Source organism: Oncorhynchus kisutch, linkage group LG11, assembly GCF_002021735.2.
Source record: "Oncorhynchus kisutch isolate 150728-3 linkage group LG11, Okis_V2, whole genome shotgun sequence".
NCBI lineage: Eukaryota > Metazoa > Chordata > Actinopteri > Salmoniformes > Salmonidae > Oncorhynchus > Oncorhynchus kisutch.
The window spans coordinates 64124333-64141838 of NC_034184.2; the positions used below are offsets into that span (position 1 = coordinate 64124333).

Genomic DNA, 17506 nt, shown 5'->3' on the forward strand with positions numbered 1-17506 from the left:
TTCAGTCAGCATGCCCATTGCACACGCCCTCAAAACTTGAGACATCTGTGGCATTGTGTTGTGTGACAAACCTGCAAATTTTTCAGTGGCCTTTTATTGTCCCCAGCACAAGGTGCACATGTGTAATGATCATGCTGTTTAATCAGCTTCTTGATATGCCACAACTGTCAAGTGGATGGATTATCTTGGCAAAGGAGAAATGGTCACTAACAGGGATGTAAACAAATTCGTGTAGAAAATGTGAGAGATTTAGGACATTTTCTGGGATCTTTATTTCAGCTCATGAAACATGAGACCAACACTTTACATGTTGCGTTTATATTTTTGTTCAGTATATATTTGTATAAACTACACCTAATATAGAATAGAATAGAATTATATTAATTGTATTATATTTCCTTTAATTCAAATTGCAATTCTGTATCCATGTACTATTTCAATTGAAATTAAAAAGTTGTATTGGAATTTATGTGGCATTCTCAAATCAATTATGGAATTGAGCCCAACCATGACACACACAGAGTTGTTGGACAACCCTTAAGTCTTCTAATAGCACCACCTTGTGGACATAAGAATACCGAGCTCCTCATTGTGTTCTTATTTAGGAAAAAACAATTAGATTAAATTACTTAGGCCTAAAGCAATCTTCTTCCAGACACACCCAATTAATCAGATGGGTTATGTCTTGTTTACTTCAATATGTAGATAAATATTTTCATTTTGTCCTCTGGCTAAATTCAGATGATTAAATAATAGTTTTTTGTTATAAGTATAACTCTTCCAATGCAGTTGCATTTTTTAATGACATGCAGTGGTCAGTACTAATTAAATGTAGAAAGAATGGCAAGAAGAACGTACTTCAGAAGCAATTGTCTTTATAGTTGATTAAGTCAATACTTTTCAATGTAACTTTTATCTCAAGCTTTGAGCTGCTAACTTTATGGTGATATACTGTATCTGCATCTAAAAATGCACTGTGCAGTTTGTATTGTCAGCCATTTCAGCAATAAGCCAGAAGGTAATAGCCTTCATATAACTTGTTTGAGTGGGCAGAATTGATGAGTCTCTAAATAACATCCTAGGCCAAACTAAATTTGTTGTCCCTCACAAATTTAGAAGTTAATTTGAACAATGTACCACAGCAGAATCAAGGAAGCACTCAAGATAGAATACTGGCATGTTGTCAAAAACTGCATCTGTCATGGTGACATTGATATGTGTAGAATGAGCGATATAATAATCATGCTATTTTAGATCCACTGATAGCATCAATAGCCCCATTTCGAGGTTCAGCACCAACAGGCAGTGGACAGCGACCATCTTACTCAGACAATCTTATTTCTTTGAAAATTCTCTGCCACTTTATGGTCCTGTCACGAGGACACCTTTTGAAGAGCAAGTCATGCTTGAAATGATGCCACCTACTGTGGAAACGGAATTGACAGGCCAGGTACAATGTCCTGTGCTACCGCACAACCCTTTCGCCCATGAGATTTTCTCACCCATGTGGGGTGTAGATAAAACTCACACTGTGCTTTGTAGTGTGGCTGGATGGAGGGTTTCTACTGCATAAGTTAACGTAATAGTGTGTGTGATCGTGTTTTTCAGTCCTATATAAATGCATGTGTGATATGTATTCTCTTCCCCCAGGGTATTATGGTGCCACCCCGCTGTCTCTAGCTGTTCCATCTGGAATCTCAATGGGATGTACCTGGCTCCAAGGCCAGTCTGAAACCTCTACACTGTAGCAGCTGTCACACTAACCCCACTGTGCCCAATCATTCAGAACCAAGAGAACCATTTCCTCTGCCGTATTAAATACAACAGCTACACTCGCACAAATGCATGTATATAGGCCTACACTGAAAATGTAATGTCCTGGCACCTTAGCTTCATTTAAATGTTCAGAAAAGTGTTTAAGCTAAGCTCTGAACATGTATCACTGTTCCACTCACCTCATACTAGTCAGTTTTTTTTTGGGGGGGGGGGGGGGGGGGGGGGGGTGTATTGCAGGAATATTCTACTTCGCACCTAAATTCTAAGTGGTGACACTTTTACAATTAAAGCCTTGAAGACTAATGAGATTGGAAACGCAGGATTTAAAATATGATATCGAACATCTGCCAGTAGATATCATTTCACCAATAACCCCCTCCAGAAAAACAGCTTACAGAAAGAAGCATGTTACAAACTGTAAAATGTGAATGAATATAATCTCGGTTGCAGCATTTCCCAGGCACACGTATGTCCTGTGACAGCACCATGCTTACTGACTGAATAAATACAGCCTCCACACAGGTGGCTGTCCACAGAGACAGGCAATCAGGATAACATCAGTAAAGCACCACCAACTGGCTGCCGCTGAATGTGCCCAGCATACATAAAACCAGCCACTGCCAGCAAGCTGCGCCAAGATGTAGCTCTCCCAAAGTTATTTAAAAAGGAGAAGAATGAGTGATTTACTAATAGACCCACGCATCATTCAGTAGATTATCCAAGAACAACTTAATAATTAGTACAATATCTCATCAAGAGTGAAAATCCAATAAAAACTACCTTCAAAAATGAAATATTGTGTGGCACTAAGACCCTGACATTCAGCATTGGCAGCATAGTCTTGTGAAGACAGATCAATATCAGCATAGATACATGCAACAGACACCTTAAGGTTGTTGATCATTATATTTGGCAGATGTATCCAACGGGGAATCTATCATTTTACAGCATGTGTCAACCTCTCAACAAATTCATCCTTTACATTCTTCGAATATCTGCACACTTTTTTTTTTTTATATATCACCATATTTACATATCGTCATCATGATAGTCATATTACATTCTACACAAGTTATTGGGGCAGTGTGGACTGTTCGAATTGTAACTAGATTTCATTTCATGCAGCCAATCCGCACTATAGCTGAGAGAACAGCTGGGCAGCGCCGTCCACATTCGCAGACTCTTTCGGTGCTTCACGGACAACCTGACATAAAAAACAAACAAACAAAAAAAAGACTTGAGAAGAGATAAAGGAAGACAATCAAAACAACCATCAGATGGAGGATACTCAGCACACAACTGCCAGTTAATCCATTGATTCTCAGTTTAACCTTACCGGAGTTGGCTTTCTGGGCACCGGAGCAGTGCATTTTGATACACTTCTGACATCCCGTTGGACCTCTGTAAATATTTTATTCAGGTTCTCCACCTTCTCATTCTTCACTTTATTGATCTGTGCACAAAGGTGGGGAAAAAAACAGTTGTCAGCAACTGTGTCAAATACTACCCTTGCACAATACACATACAAGACGGTTAAGTTAACCTTCAGGGACAATGGTGAGATGACACCGACTTGTTGATGTCATTTTTTTCACAGATCATTTGCTGAGTGTCAGGATTTAACAGGCAACTAGCCACAGGAGATACGACACCAGAGCATTCCATATCGAGTAAAGTATAACCAAGTAAAGTTTGCCAAGTGAAAAGTTGGCCTTTTGAGACAGTGGCAGGCTGAATACTTACAAGGTAAGAACACTTTATGGCATTGTGGGTGAATACTTTCAATGCATTCAGTCAAAATCTAACTAGGCTATGACTCCAATGGGATTCATTACAGAAACACCATCAACAAATGCTTATACCTAATGTCAGGGAACCTGAAAAACAGCATTGTCGTAGCTAGTTGATCCCCCAACTACAGTATTTTGTATTATTCTGTACGTAAATCTGAGACACTACATTTAGTATGATATGTTATGTTTCATATGTATTAATTTGTGGATGTTTATCATCCATGTTGTATGATACGTTAAGAATTGCAATTTGTACAATATGTTACAAATTAGTCAAATGTGTGATATGTTACAAATACCAATATGTTGCAGCTAACTTTAGCTGGTGTCTAACACTAACTAATACTAAGGTTAGGGGTTAAGGTTAGGAGTTAAGGGTAAAGGGTTAACTATAAGGGTTAAAGGAAAGTGTAAGCTAACAGGCCAAGTAGTTGCAAAGTTGCTAATTAGCAACAATTCTAAAAGTTGTATATATACCAACCACCCACCTTTCGTTTTTTGCCTTACAGTGCATTCAGAAAGTGTTCAGACCCCTTCTAATTTTCCACTTTGCAACCTTATTCTAAAATGGATTAAATAAAACACACACACACACATAATACCCCATAATGACAAACGAAAACAGATTTAGACATGTTTGCAAACTTATGAAAAAAAATACCTTATTTACATAAGTATTCAGACCCTTTGCTATGAGACTCGAAATTGAGATCAGTTGCATTGTTTCCATTAATCATCCTTGAGATGTTTCTACAACTTGATTGGATTCCACCCGTGCTAAATTCAATTGATTAGACATGATTTGGAAAGGCACACACACCTGTCTATATAAAGGTTCCACAGTTGACAGTGCATGTCAGAGCAAAAACCAAGCCATGAGGTCGAAGGGATGGTCTGTAAAGCTACGAGACTGTGTCGAGGCACAGCTCTGGGGAAGGGTACCAAAAAATGCCTGCAGCATTGAAGGTCCCCAAGAACAAAGTGGCCTCCATCATTCTTAAACGGAACAAGTTTGGAACCACCAAGACTCTTCCTAGAGCTGGCCGCCTGGCCAAACGGGGGAGAAGGGCATTGGTCAGGGAGGTGACCAAGAACCCGATGATCACTCTGACAGAGCTTTAGAGTTCCTCTGTGGAGATGGGAGAACCTTCCAGAAGGACAACCATCTATGCAGCACTCCAACAAAAAATGTATTTATGGTAGAGTGGCAAGACAGAAGCCAATTCTTTAGTAAAAAGACACGACAGCCTGCTTGGTGCTTGCCAAAAGGTACCTAAAGGACACTCAGACCATGAGAAACAAGATTCTCTGGTCTTATGAAACCAAGATTGAACTCATTGGCCTGAATGCCAAGCGTCACGTCTGGGGAAAACCTGGCACCATCCCTACAGTGAAACATGGTAGTTGCAGAATCATATCAAACCTCTCCAATCCAAAATCAAATCTAGAATCGGCTTTCTATTTCGCAGCAAAGCCTCCTTCACTCACACCGCCAAACTTACCCTAGTAAAACTGACTATCCTACCGATCCTCGACTCCAGCGATGTCATCTACAAAATGGCTTCCAATACCAGCAAACTGGATGCAGTTTATCACAGTGCCATCCGTTTTGTTACTAAAGCACCTTATACCACCCACCACTGCGACCTGTATGCTCTAGTCGGCTGGCCCTCGCTACATATTCGTCGCCAGACCCACTGGCTCCAGATCATCTACAAGTCCATGCTAGGTAAAGCTCTGCCTTATCTCAGTTCACTGGTCACGATGGCAACACCCACCCGTAGCACGCGCTCCAGCAGGTGTATCTCACTGATCATCCCTAAAGCAAACACCTCATTTGCCCGCCTTTCCTTCCAGTTCTCTGCTGCCTGTGACTGGAACGAATTGCAAAAATCAATCACCAACTTCAAACATCTGCTATCTGAGCAGCTAACCGATCGCTGCAGCTGTACATAGTCCATCGGTATATAGCCCACCCAATTTACCTACCTCATCCCCATACTGTGTTTATTCATTTACTTTTCTGCTCTTTTGACCACCAGTATCTCTACCTGCACATGACCATCTGATAATTTATCACTCCAGTGTTAATCTGCTAAATTGTAATTATTCGCCTACCTCCTCATGCCTTTTGCACAATGTATATAGACTCTTTTTTTATGTAAAAAAAAAAATTACTGTGTTATTGACTTGTTTATTGTTTACTCCATGTGTAACTCTGTGTTGCTGTCTGTTCACACTTCTATGCTTTATCTTGGCCAGGTCGCAGTTGTAAATGAGAACTTGTTCTCAACTAGCCTACCTGGTTAAATAAAGGTTAAATAAAGGTTAAATAAAGGTTAAATTAAAAATAATAAAATGGTGAAATCTTGGTTGAGAATGAAATGAGTCAATAAATGAACAACGAAACAGCACTGCAAGTAAGTGAAAGAAATAGGTTTTGATTATGTTTTACTGGTAATGGGGAATGCGTAAATGCCAACAAAGTCACTTTTTGGTCAGTGTGTGTGTTTCAACTATTTAACTGTACTAGAATGCTTAAAAGGCGGCAAAGAACTTGTAATATTGGTTATCGGTATCTGTTTTTTGGCAAGGAAAATATTGAATATCGTATGGGACAAAAATGTCATATCGGTGTGTCCCTAGTTTTTAATGTCCCTTTGGTAGGATAGTCGTGATCGGAGCTCATCCATATGTGATCCAATGATTGCACGTTGGCTAATAGGACTGATGGTAGAGGGAGATTACTCACTCGCTGTCGGATCCTTACAAGGCACCCCGATATTGCAGTCTCTTCTTCATTGCAAATGATGGGGATTTGGGCCTTGCCGGGTGCCTGAGGTAAATCCCTCAGTCCGACTCATTAAAGAACAAATCTTTTTCCAGTACGAGGTGAGTAATCACTGTCCTGATATCCAGAAGCTATTTTCTGTCATAAGAGACAGTATCAAAAACATTATGTAATGTAAAATAAGTTACAAATAACGCAGGGAAAAAAACATAACACGATAGCACAATTGGTTAGGAGCACATAGAACGGCAGGCATCTCTTCCGGCGCCATCATATCCGATTCCATGTGCTTTGTGGCTGTTCAGACTCCAGGAAAATGAACAGTCGAATCAGATATGGAAATAAATAGAATTTGAGTCACTTCAAAGAGCCAATGTGAACACAGCTCTAGAGACAGGATTCTATATGAGCAAGGCATCTATTTTTCTAAGGCACACATCTTTTGCTAATTTGCATAGTTAATTGTTTAATTCCACCATTCCCTTTCAGTATTTTAATCAATTTCCTCATTTCCCGAACTATTGTGTTGGCATTTATACACTGTCACATTTCTTATGTCTTAATATGCCTGTTTTAAAAAATGCAGTTCTTACTTTCGCCATAAGATGGCAATCTGCCAATTTATGGGGGTCTGTCCTGAAGTTGTTGACTGTTTTCCCGCTTGCCAGTTAGCTAGTAGTTCTCAGCTGTCAGCAGCCAAAAGCTTCTTACTGGCGATAAAAACGCAATATTTTTTAGATTCATTACTGATTATTTAATGTAACAAATCAAACATTAAACCTCTTAAACAACATTTTGGTCCTCACTTGTACTTGATTGATGAATTAAGGTCCAAAATTAGTAAAGAACTCCCTCACCTGGTTGTCTAGGTCTTAATTGAACAAACGCAGACACTTGGCCCTCCATAAAATGAGTGACAGCCCTGTCATAAACAATTCATGGTAACCTCGTAAACATTTCATTTAGACCCGATGTTGTGCAATGCGTGCCGTTGTCCAGGTATTAAAAAGGGACCAGTGGCTATTTGAGAGTCCGCAATTAGTTGACATTTTACGGTAATATATCCGATAATAAGCACCAAACTTTGTTGACATAGTGGTGCAGGTTTCTCGTAACAACTGCTTAGGATTTTACATTTTGTCGCCATCTTCAAAGTTGTTTCCGCTGGTCGCAAAAAGCTAAATTTGCATGAAAAGAGCTGATATGAATGTGAAAGACTTTCAAAATAAGTTAGGTATATGCTCAGTGCTCCGTTGACATTTCACAGACATAACTTGTTTTTGTGAGATCTAGGAAAAAAAAAAATATTTTAAAATTAATAAATATGAAAAGCACACATACTACATGTCATGTCTCAAAATCGATATCCATCTTACCTCTATTGTTTTATGTCCTGCGGATTCGAGAAGAACGATAAAAAGTTCAAATGCAAAGTGAGCCTGTAAGCGTTAGGTCGCCAGTAACCTTAAAGATGCACTATGCAGAAATCGCTCTGCCATTTCCTGGTTGCTAAAATTCTAAATAGTTCGCCTAATTTCTGTTCGTGACAAAACAAGAGTCATTGTACCATCTAAACCACTGAAATATATTTTCCATAACCAAAAATATTGTATTTTCACCTGTTTGAAACGCTTACAACACTGAAAGTAAAAAACAAAAACTAAATTTACGCATGGGAAGCATAGAAATGGTAACATACAACAGATATACCGCTTTACACTTGACTTCAATTAGAAATACATGTGAGTTATAGATCTGTCAATGTGAACGTGGTCTGGTCAGACAAAAAGATCAATATTGCAGCTCTAATTCTTGCACAGAATCCAGCCTCGTTGACATGATGCAACTTTCCTGCTGGCCACTTTTTATCCTCTGGCCTCCATTGATTTAGTCACCCATCTTACAACGGTAAAACTCCAATAACTAACGGATTATGACAGAGACATGAGGTTTGGACCATTGGTTTTCTTCATTGGTTTACTCATTGTTCAAAAGATGGGTTTTTGATTGGACACCATACTGTGTGAAGCCTATTAGCTAAATAGTTGGCTAACTAAGATGGTAGTTAGCTAGCATTTTCCACTTACGTGTTTGAGAGTTGAAGTTACAGGTTTTGCCTTGTTCTTTTGTTTTGTCTGTTTGTTGGTCACTCGGAAAACATTCTGCTGCTTTTTGCCTTTTTGTTTATTCTTCGCCATGATAACCTATGTGAACAAATGTATGCTGTTAGCAAGGTAGCTAAGTAGAGGTGGCTAAGCTTGCTCAGACCGACCCGTTGTGATCATACCGTTTATTAGTTTATGTTGACACAATATACAAGAAAATACAGTAACATCACGTGCGTTCAATATGTAAATCCACATAACTAGATAAACTCAAAGAATAATAACAAAATATACAAACCTCAAGAAGTGGACGACTATCGGCAAATGTAAAACGTGTTGAAGCAACGGAGCTTGACGCAATTTAGATGCGACTAAAATCTGAACCAATCAGTGCTCCCGAGGACAACAGATTGAAACGCCTCCATGATGCGCTCGATTTCAACGCTATCCGTACTGAATCAGCGCTGGGTTAAAGAAGGAGTACAAAATCAAATGTATTCAAATATAACTTTATTTGTCACATGTCTGAATACAACAGGTGTAACCTTACCGTGAAATGCTTACTTACAAGCCCTTAACAAACAATTCAGTTCAAGAAAGATATAAGAACATATTTACCAAATAAACTAAAGTAAAATAATAAAACCTAACACAATAAAATAACAACGAGGCTATATACAGGGGGAACAGGACTCCCCCTGCCAGAATCACCCCTCCCACCCCCTTTGCGTGAACGCGCACACACTCAATTCTTCATTGCTGCGACTTGCTTGCTAGTTGAGAATTCTGCTCTTCACTCCGTTGTCAGTTTAGCCTACATTTCACTGATCTTAGTAGCAGAAAACATGTTTTATTTGTGTCCGTCCCAAGTCATAGACTGTTCTCTCTGCTACAGCACGGCAAGCGGTACAGGAGTCTGGGACCAAAGGGCTCCTTAACAGCTACCCCTAAGCCATAAAACTGCTGAACAATTAATAAAATGGCCACCCGGACTATTTACATTGACACCCATAAAACTGCTGAACAGGAGGCACTAGTAATGTCTGCAGGCAAGGAAGCTTGGCCCCAGTGATGTATTCTGATCGGTGTTTATGCAGAAATGTTATGCTCCATTTGTTTTGCCTCATGCTGTTATTCTACAGCCTTTATGCAATACATGTATTTTATCTGAGGACATTATCAAATCATTATTTTACCGTTCGCATTCCCTTTGATGCAGATGAGGTTGCAGTTTTCGGCTAACAAGACAGACAGTTTACTGGCAGCAGCTACAAAAAGAGTTGCTTTCTCGTTATGACCGCCAGATGGCAGCAACGTATTGCCTCTGATACACTTTCATAAGAGTCGGTGAGCGTACTCTGAGAATACCAAACATTAGCAACACCTTTAACCTGTCTCCTCCCCTTCATCTACACAGAATGAATGGATTTAACAAGTGACATCGATAAGGGATCATTGCTTTCACCTGCATTCACCTGGTCAGTCTATGTAATGGAAAGAGCAGGTGGCCTTAATGTTTTGTATTCTCAGTGGCGGAGTTAACCCACCGGGCACAGAAGTCAATTCAAAGTTTATTCCACATTGGTCAACGAAATGACGTGGAAACAACATTGATTCAACCTATGTGTGCCCAGTGTGAAGCCTTTCACTTTTATTAAGGGGTTTTAAGCAACGCCATTATGGGGGTGGGTTTTTGCATTATCAGCATATTAGAAAATATGTTAGTCTGTTTATAATATTAAAGAAAAACTAGGAGACAGACAGAAAGACAGACAGATACTTAACTGTTCTCAGTCTAGGCAAAATGTCATAACCTAGGCCTAAACGGTATCAATAGTCTAATACAATTAATGATATACTACCGTAGCCCTGGGGCTAGGTGTAAATTAAAAACATCTACCTAAGACAATAATACACAATGATTCCATCTGCTCAATGCAATAAATAATTCGTCCTAAAGTCTGTGAATACCACATATCCTAAACGCTCAATATTGTTTTATATTTATTATTTTTACAATTTTAGTCATGTTCATTATTAAAAGGGAAGGGAAGAAAGGGACACTTGAGTTCCCCCCTCTCCCCTTGAGTGTATGTACTCAAAATGCAATTGTAGCGTTCGAGTTTAGGAAGTGGAAGGGCGCAACATCAAAGAGTTATTGCACATGGTACTGCTCGGGAATATCCATACAGTTTGTGTCGCGCCTTCCAGTGGCAAATTATTTGGATGAAGGAGCGCTGGACGTAGAGCTAAGCGACGACTCACAGGATCTGTGGTGCCGCGCACGCACACACACACACACACACACACACACACACACACACACACACACACACACACACACACACACACACACACACACACACACACACACACAGAGAGAGAGAGAGAGAGAGAATCTGGGCTCATCGATTGTGCATCTAACTCCTCCTCTCCTACACGCAATCCACAGGGAGCCTATATAAACTCTGACAGTTGTCAAGTGGCGAACACTGGCTGTTTGCACTCGGGAGCGACGCAATTTTGGGAGATTTACAGCAATAGATACCCAGAAATACCCAAATAGTAACAATGTCTCATGCATGGGGATACGCACCGGACAATGGTGAGGCGCTTGTGCTCTGTTCTTATCATGACATTAAAAGGAACCTGTAGTACAGCATATACTCTCGGATGAATGAATGAAAAGACAACGGCCATGCATTGATGAATCATTGTCTACATGTATTTTAATGTATCCCTCTTTGACATTGCTATTAGGCTACGGTGCGTCATAACAATCTCACCCGGTTACAGCAAGCTGCAAGTTTATCAAAAATATGTTCAATGTCAATTGAAAAGCAATAATTTACGTAGGCTACATTTTTGACAGATACTGAACTATTGTCTTCAACTGCAATGTCCCCACTGTCATTCTAGGACCCGACAAATGGTGTGAAGGCTTCCCAATTGCCAACGGACCCCGCCAGTCTCCCATTGACATCGTACCTGGGGAGGCTGCCTTCGACGCAGCCTTGAAGGCGCTCACTTTGAAGTACGACCCTTCCACCTCCATTGACATTCTCAACAACGGACATTCCTTTCAAGTGACCTACACCGACGACAACGACAACTCAAGTTAGTGTCAATCATTAAGCATGCGTCATGACAGGTGTCTCGAAATGGTACCTTCGAGTTGTGGATACTTTGTGCACTTCTTTAATGTTAATAATTCATACATTTACAAAGTAACAAATATTATGGGCATGGAATATGGCTGGATGAGACTGTATTCGTTCACCACCCACACACACTATGGCATGAAAACAATAGTATGTAATGGAATTGGTAACGCAACCCCTCACAAAACTTCCCCTGCACGCTAGACCTTTAGACTGGAAGAGCGGTTATTAGCGCAAAAAAAGGCAAGGTCAGTTTATGCAAATAGGACTGAGTCTGGTTAACCATTAATGTGTCAGGAGTGAATGGTAATGTTTTTAGTAACTAAGTACAACATGATGATATTTTACTAGTTCTGCTGTCATTATAATTCGATTTAAAAAATAGCCTATTGCCTAATACAGTGCAAAAATGTCATGACAAAATCCAGAAGAAAAAAATACAAAAACATTTTTTTGGGGGGGGGGGGGGGTTTCACATTCATATTTATAAAATATTGCTGTGAGAAATGTAGAAACTACTTAATCCGAATCTTAATGTATGGTGTTGCATTTTTATATTCCTGTGATTTGTTACGCAAGAGATTCTATTGTCTCTGTAATCCCTGATGGCATGTGATCCTAGCATTTTACTAGATGCAGCATTAGGCCTATATGTCAGGGGGGGGGTTATTGATATTGAATTGGTAATCCTCTATTTATGATCCATTAGTGCTTACAGGGTAAATATTTCATGTTTATTGTGTTAACGTAATGGAAGCTCATTTAAATTGAATGCCAAGTTCATATTCAAACACAAATATAAGCTTATGCCTGAAAGAACGAATGACTGTTAGTCATACCTGTCTGTGTGTAGACCTACATTGGAAATTACGCCATCATAGCTATAGTCTAAATCTACCCACAGGGTGTGGTCAATGTCAGTCTCCTAATGTAATCCTGTATCAGAAACCTGTAAACAGTCACACACTCACACCCTCTGCTACTTGTCAGAAAAGTCTCCACCTTCTTATTAAGCAGAACCAACTATTGTAAATCGTGTCCTCAAAATAATTTTCAAAGAATTTATAGGCTATAGCCTATTCGTTCAGCATCAACTGTGACCTCACGTGAGATGGGAATAGACTAATTAGTCAAGGATTACCTGCTGCCACTAAATTGGTATAAATAGATGACTATGTCAAAGGAACAATACCTGGAAAGTATTTTAAGCTGACCTTGGGCTTGCTGATTTTCGGTCTGGATTACGCAACAGGAACTGAGTCTGCTTCTTCCATCAAACAGGAAGTCTGTGTCTGTGTGGGGGAGAGGTGGGGATGGCAGGGACACGAGCGGCTTTTGCATTGCTCTCTTAATATCGTTCTGGCATGACGTCTGTCAGTATGTCTGTCCACATTATACCCGTCAAGACAACTCATCGCATTGTGTCTTGTGACACATTTTCATCATGGACCAAAGATTAAAAGCGATGTTATCTCAGTAAAAAAGGAACATGGTGTATTTTGAAATCTTATTATGAAAGCATAATGATCCTGTTCAAAAATGTGAACATCTCATGTGTTTTGTACATGCAAGTCTTGTAGTGCTATTATACAAAGTGGACTTAAACTGGTATTAGGTAGTACTAACTTGGGCCACATAACAGGTTGACCCATTGCACTTATACGTGTTTATGTCTTTGTTTTCTGTGTTCGGTTGGCAGCTCTGACAGGGGGGCCCATTTCAGGGACGTACAGGCTAAAGCAGTTCCACTTCCACTGGGGCGCCAGCGACGACAGGGGTTCTGAGCATACCGTGGCCGGGACCAAGTATGCTGCCGAGGTACTGACACTGGTCACACACTTGATTTGAATCTCTTAGTTTCAACACAAGTTTGAATGGTATGCATTAGTAGTGCAACCCACAGTATTTGGCAAGCCATCAATATGTTTGTTTGAGTTTTTTTCATAAATGACTTCTAAGGGTCAGTGAACTTTCAGTTCATGGAGTGAAAATGTTCGCTTGACATTCAATGAGGAATTTCTGCCAATTTGTGAATTGAATATCAATTTATTTCATGAATTGACTTTGCTGAAAGGGAATTGACTTAAACCCTGCTTTTCAATAAATATTGTGTAATTCAACAAAAGCCTCAGCCATGCAACTTCCAAATTGGTCTAAACCCCACTGTACAAAAGACCCAAGGCCTAGTGGTAAGAAAATACTCCCTAGGGTTGCTCACTGCTTGTGTCCTATTTCTTTATTTTAGCTCCACCTGGTACACTGGAACACCAAGTACCCCAGCTTTGGTGATGCTGCTAGCAAGTCTGATGGCCTTGCTGTTGTAGGAGTCTTCCTCCGGGTGTGTAGCAATGGACTCAGCCATTTTGCTGTATACCTTCAATTGTTTTGACTTAGATTATTAGTTAAAGATAATATAAATATGTTTTCAAGTGCAATATTTTGGTCAAATTATCATTATTTGCCATGTATGTGTGTTGAATTTGTCTCATTAGGTTGGAAATGAAAATGCCAATCTTCAGAAGGTCCTTGATGCTTTTGATGCCATTAAAGCCAAGGTAAGTCTATCTGGAGCAAGCATTGTAAGTGGTGCTACTGCTAGCATGGAACCTGTCATTCTCTGAGCCAATCCTTGACCTGCTGATGTAAACTTGTTGTTTGCCTCCCTCTTTGCTTACAGGGCAAGCAGACCTCTTTCGAGAATTTTGACCCCACCATCCTGCTCCCCAAGTCCCTAGACTACTGGACTTACGACGGCTCCCTGACCACACCTCCTCTGCTGGAGAGTGTCACCTGGATCGTCTGCAAGGAGTCAATCAGCGTCAGCCCTGCCCAGGTATGATAGGTCACGACCTCATTGAGTAGTAAGGGATTGAATTTACACTGCAGCTACAGTATACTGGCTTTGTTCCAATAGTCTGGAATAGCCTCCTTTCTTAATCTCTTCCTTGATTAAAGAGTCTGCTTGACAACTATAATGTGTTGTAGATAAGAAGATTTGATAGTTGAGAAGCATATGGCTGCTATTTCTGCAGTCTTTTCTCCTATTTTAGAGTAATGGGACACGTCATTCCAGGTCATTGAGGTTGTTCCCGGTTCTCCACCAAAACTGAAAAGATTCCTATGTGCCTGTCCAGCTGGACGTTCTGTTGGCCAAAAAGAAAAAGTAGTATGTGGGAGGTCTGTTTATTTCTAGTGGACTTGAAAATGCTCCTACATCAACCTCAACCCACACATTTTCATACAAGCATAGTCATGTTGAGAGTTCCTGTAAAATGGCAGCCCACGTCTTCTCTAAACCCTGCCCTTGTGGCTTGACTCACTTGTGACCATGTAACACTGCCCAGTCAAATGTTTATTTTATACCTTTGCCTGGGCGTCTCAAGGGTGAACAGGGAAATGTACACATAGGCTTTAGAGGGGGTGCCGTACTAGGCAGAGACATAAGATATAATATCAAAGAAATGATTCATACAGTAAATATCATGAATGGTAACAGTTTATCGGTAGCTAATGACTCACTATTAGAAGCTACTTGAAGATTAGAATATTTGGGTTGATATTAGTTTAATAAGAACTTGTCTCCCGTGATCAAATGTTATTCAATCCCTGAGGGTGAAAAATTAGAGACTTGTTTCAGTGGTTGCACTATGTACTGTACAGTATGTCCAATGGCTGTAGCCACGAACTTGTGACCTCTTACTAATTTATTGGCCAAAATGAATGGCAAATCTCTTAGATGGGTCATTTGACTGTACTTCTCATTTGTGACCTCAATCTCTTTGTCAGACTTAAGGCATCAACAGAAAGACACTAAGCTTAATTCCATGAATCACTGTTTAGGAAAATCATTTAAATAGAGAAGTCCCACACAACCTTTGCTTTACTTAATGGAGGCTACCAACTGTATGACTGGGGATGTATTGGGGTGAGTGACAGGGACAGGAGGTAAGGAGTATAACTCTATCTCCTCTCTCTCCTTTCTCCTCTGACAGATGGGCAAATTCCGGTGCCTGCTTTTCTCTGGAGAGGGCGAGGCCGCCTGCTGCATGGTGGACAACTACCGCCCCCCTCAGCCCCTCAAGGGCCGCGCTGTGCGTGCATCCTTCAAATAAATCCCCCTGCCCCCCAATCCTCTCCCCTGCTTAGTGAGACACCCAGGCGTGCCTCCCCTGCAGTAAGACTCAGAGCACATGTACTGTATGTCTGCCCTTACATTTTTAGAAGGACGAAATCCCTCCTTTCCTGTCTCCCCATTCCTACCAGTGCAGGGTTGCCCTGCTGTGATGTGACGTGGGAAGAGGAAACAGTTGAGGCATTGACCTTTTTTGTATCCCCTCTCCTCTCTTGAGTGATAACAAGCCAGAGAAGCCCTGATGTACTTCACAAGAGAAGCACTCCACAGTGGTGGCTATAATGTGACAGATTTACTGGGATTTTGCCTGCGGTGCCAATGTTGTAGACAGCTACTGGGCTCTGTAGTTTTTCATAGATAGATAGAGAGGATGTGTCAACAAACAAACAAAGCTTGCGAAGAGGCTAAGACTATAGAAATGTAGCTGGGATCATGTAATGGATGATTCAGTTGGAGAAAGACAAGCAGACCTGACTAGCAGTCAGTGGCAGGCCTGGGGTGGATGAAACTGCTTCACCATCTGTGAGTAGGGCCACACACACACACACACACACACACACACACTGCCAGTCTGTCTTTAATCTCTGATTGACTGCCTGCCTCAGGATCACGGCAGCTTAATGAAACAGTGGTCACTTCCATCACACCCAATTGAACCAGAACATCCTCCTCTGGAACACACACACAAAGGCCTACAGTCATTGACCTGCTCATTGATTTTCATACTTAGCATGCCTACAGTGCATACCCAATATACAGACACACATTGACATGCATACAAGCACACACACACATAATTGGAGGTTACAGCTACAAACTGTTAGCTATTGTGCTCTGTCATGACAATGACTTTGCATTCCTGTGTTTTTATAGCAAAGCCTCATCTTCAATCATTTGTTTTATTTGTTTGTTCCTCTTGGTGTTATTAGCAATATTAATGGATTTATTTTTTCAATATTTAAGTGATTCCTGAATTGTGTTTTGCAACTGAAAGCTCCTCTATAGTATTGTCTTGATGATATGACAACAGGAGGGTTAGGTTATGACCCTTTTCAGACATTATGAATTGTGTAATGGAATATCCGTATAAGCATTGTTTTGCAAGCCCCTATGTATTGTGCACAGTCGCCTTGTGCGACGCCATAGGGCACTACAGCCAAGGAAGAATCAACCCGCCGCCAACTGATAAGCTTTGTAGTGTTAGTGGGGTGTCAGGTCCTTTTAGGCCAGATTACTAATGACGAAGGGTCACCTTTAACTTTGGGACCACAGAATCATGCTAATTAAAAAATACATAAAAAAATGTTGAATGCAAGTGAAATTATGAATCATGTCTGTCAAAAACGGATGACTGTATTTGATAATGAAATTGAGTTTAAAAGCCTTATGCAAAGCACAAATTAAAGGGCCACCCAAAAACAGCAAGACTTACTCCCAGGAAGTGGAAGTTTTATCAGTTGAATAAATATATTTTATGACTATTTTTCTTGTCTCCGTTGTACTTTGTCTACTTCACAACCAGACAGTTAGGGCTTTATTCAATCAGATCCACTTTATCCGACCTCTGCATAGTGGTTGGTGGAACTGAGTTAGAGCTGTCAAATCCACAAGCGTCTCTTGACATTATACCTAAAGCGGACATTGTCATTGGCTGCACAGAGTTTCATTAAAAGAATTCCCAGGCAGCCTTTGAACACTGGAATGTGAGAAGTAATCTACACCTCCATTAGGCTGATTGAAAATCATTA

General features: G+C 40.4%; 2 protein-coding genes across 2 annotated transcripts; one reads left to right on the plus strand and one right to left on the minus strand.

Annotated features, from left to right (window-relative positions):
• Positions 1-2481: 2481 nt before the first annotated feature.
• rbis (ribosomal biogenesis factor) lies at positions 2482-8915 on the minus strand. The gene is made up of 4 exons (XM_020494652.2): positions 8764-8915; positions 8448-8564; positions 3113-3229; positions 2482-2980 (listed from the first exon to the last, which is right to left on the minus strand). Exons 2-4 carry the CDS (start codon positions 8556-8558, stop codon positions 2912-2914), a joined length of 297 nt encoding a protein of 98 aa, XP_020350241.1. The 5' UTR covers positions 8559-8564; positions 8764-8915; the 3' UTR covers positions 2482-2911.
• A 1971-nt stretch (positions 8916-10886) lies between these two features.
• Positions 10887-17241, plus strand: LOC109899425 (carbonic anhydrase 1). Its single transcript, XM_020494651.2, has 7 exons — positions 10887-11070; positions 11385-11582; positions 13326-13444; positions 13872-13964; positions 14119-14181; positions 14304-14459; positions 15619-17241. Exons 1-7 carry the CDS (start codon positions 11037-11039, stop codon positions 15736-15738), a joined length of 783 nt encoding a protein of 260 aa, XP_020350240.1. The 5' UTR covers positions 10887-11036; the 3' UTR covers positions 15739-17241.
• Positions 17242-17506: the final 265 nt, after the last annotated feature.

What these genes read in the sequence shown, in the direction of transcription:
- rbis (XM_020494652.2), bottom strand. Translation starts at nt 8,558, where the DNA reads ATGGCGAAGAATAAACAAAAAGGCAAAAAGCAGCAGAATGTTTTCCGA. An exon ending in TAACTTCAACTCTCAAACAC is followed by an intron (nt 3,230 to 8,447) that starts GTAAGTGGAAAA and finishes CTTTGTGCACAG; the next exon opens with ATCAATAAAGTGAAGAATGA. An exon ending in TGCCCAGAAAGCCAACTCCG is followed by an intron (nt 2,981 to 3,112) that starts GTAAGGTTAAAC and finishes TTTTTATGTCAG; the next exon opens with GTTGTCCGTGAAGCACCGAA.
- LOC109899425 (XM_020494651.2), top strand. Translation starts at nt 11,037, where the DNA reads ATGTCTCATGCATGGGGATACGCACCGGACAATG. An exon ending in CGACGACAACGACAACTCAA is followed by an intron (nt 11,583 to 13,325) that starts GTTAGTGTCAAT and finishes TTCGGTTGGCAG; the next exon opens with CTCTGACAGGGGGGCCCATT. An exon ending in TTGATGCCATTAAAGCCAAG is followed by an intron (nt 14,182 to 14,303) that starts GTAAGTCTATCT and finishes CTTTGCTTACAG; the next exon opens with GGCAAGCAGACCTCTTTCGA.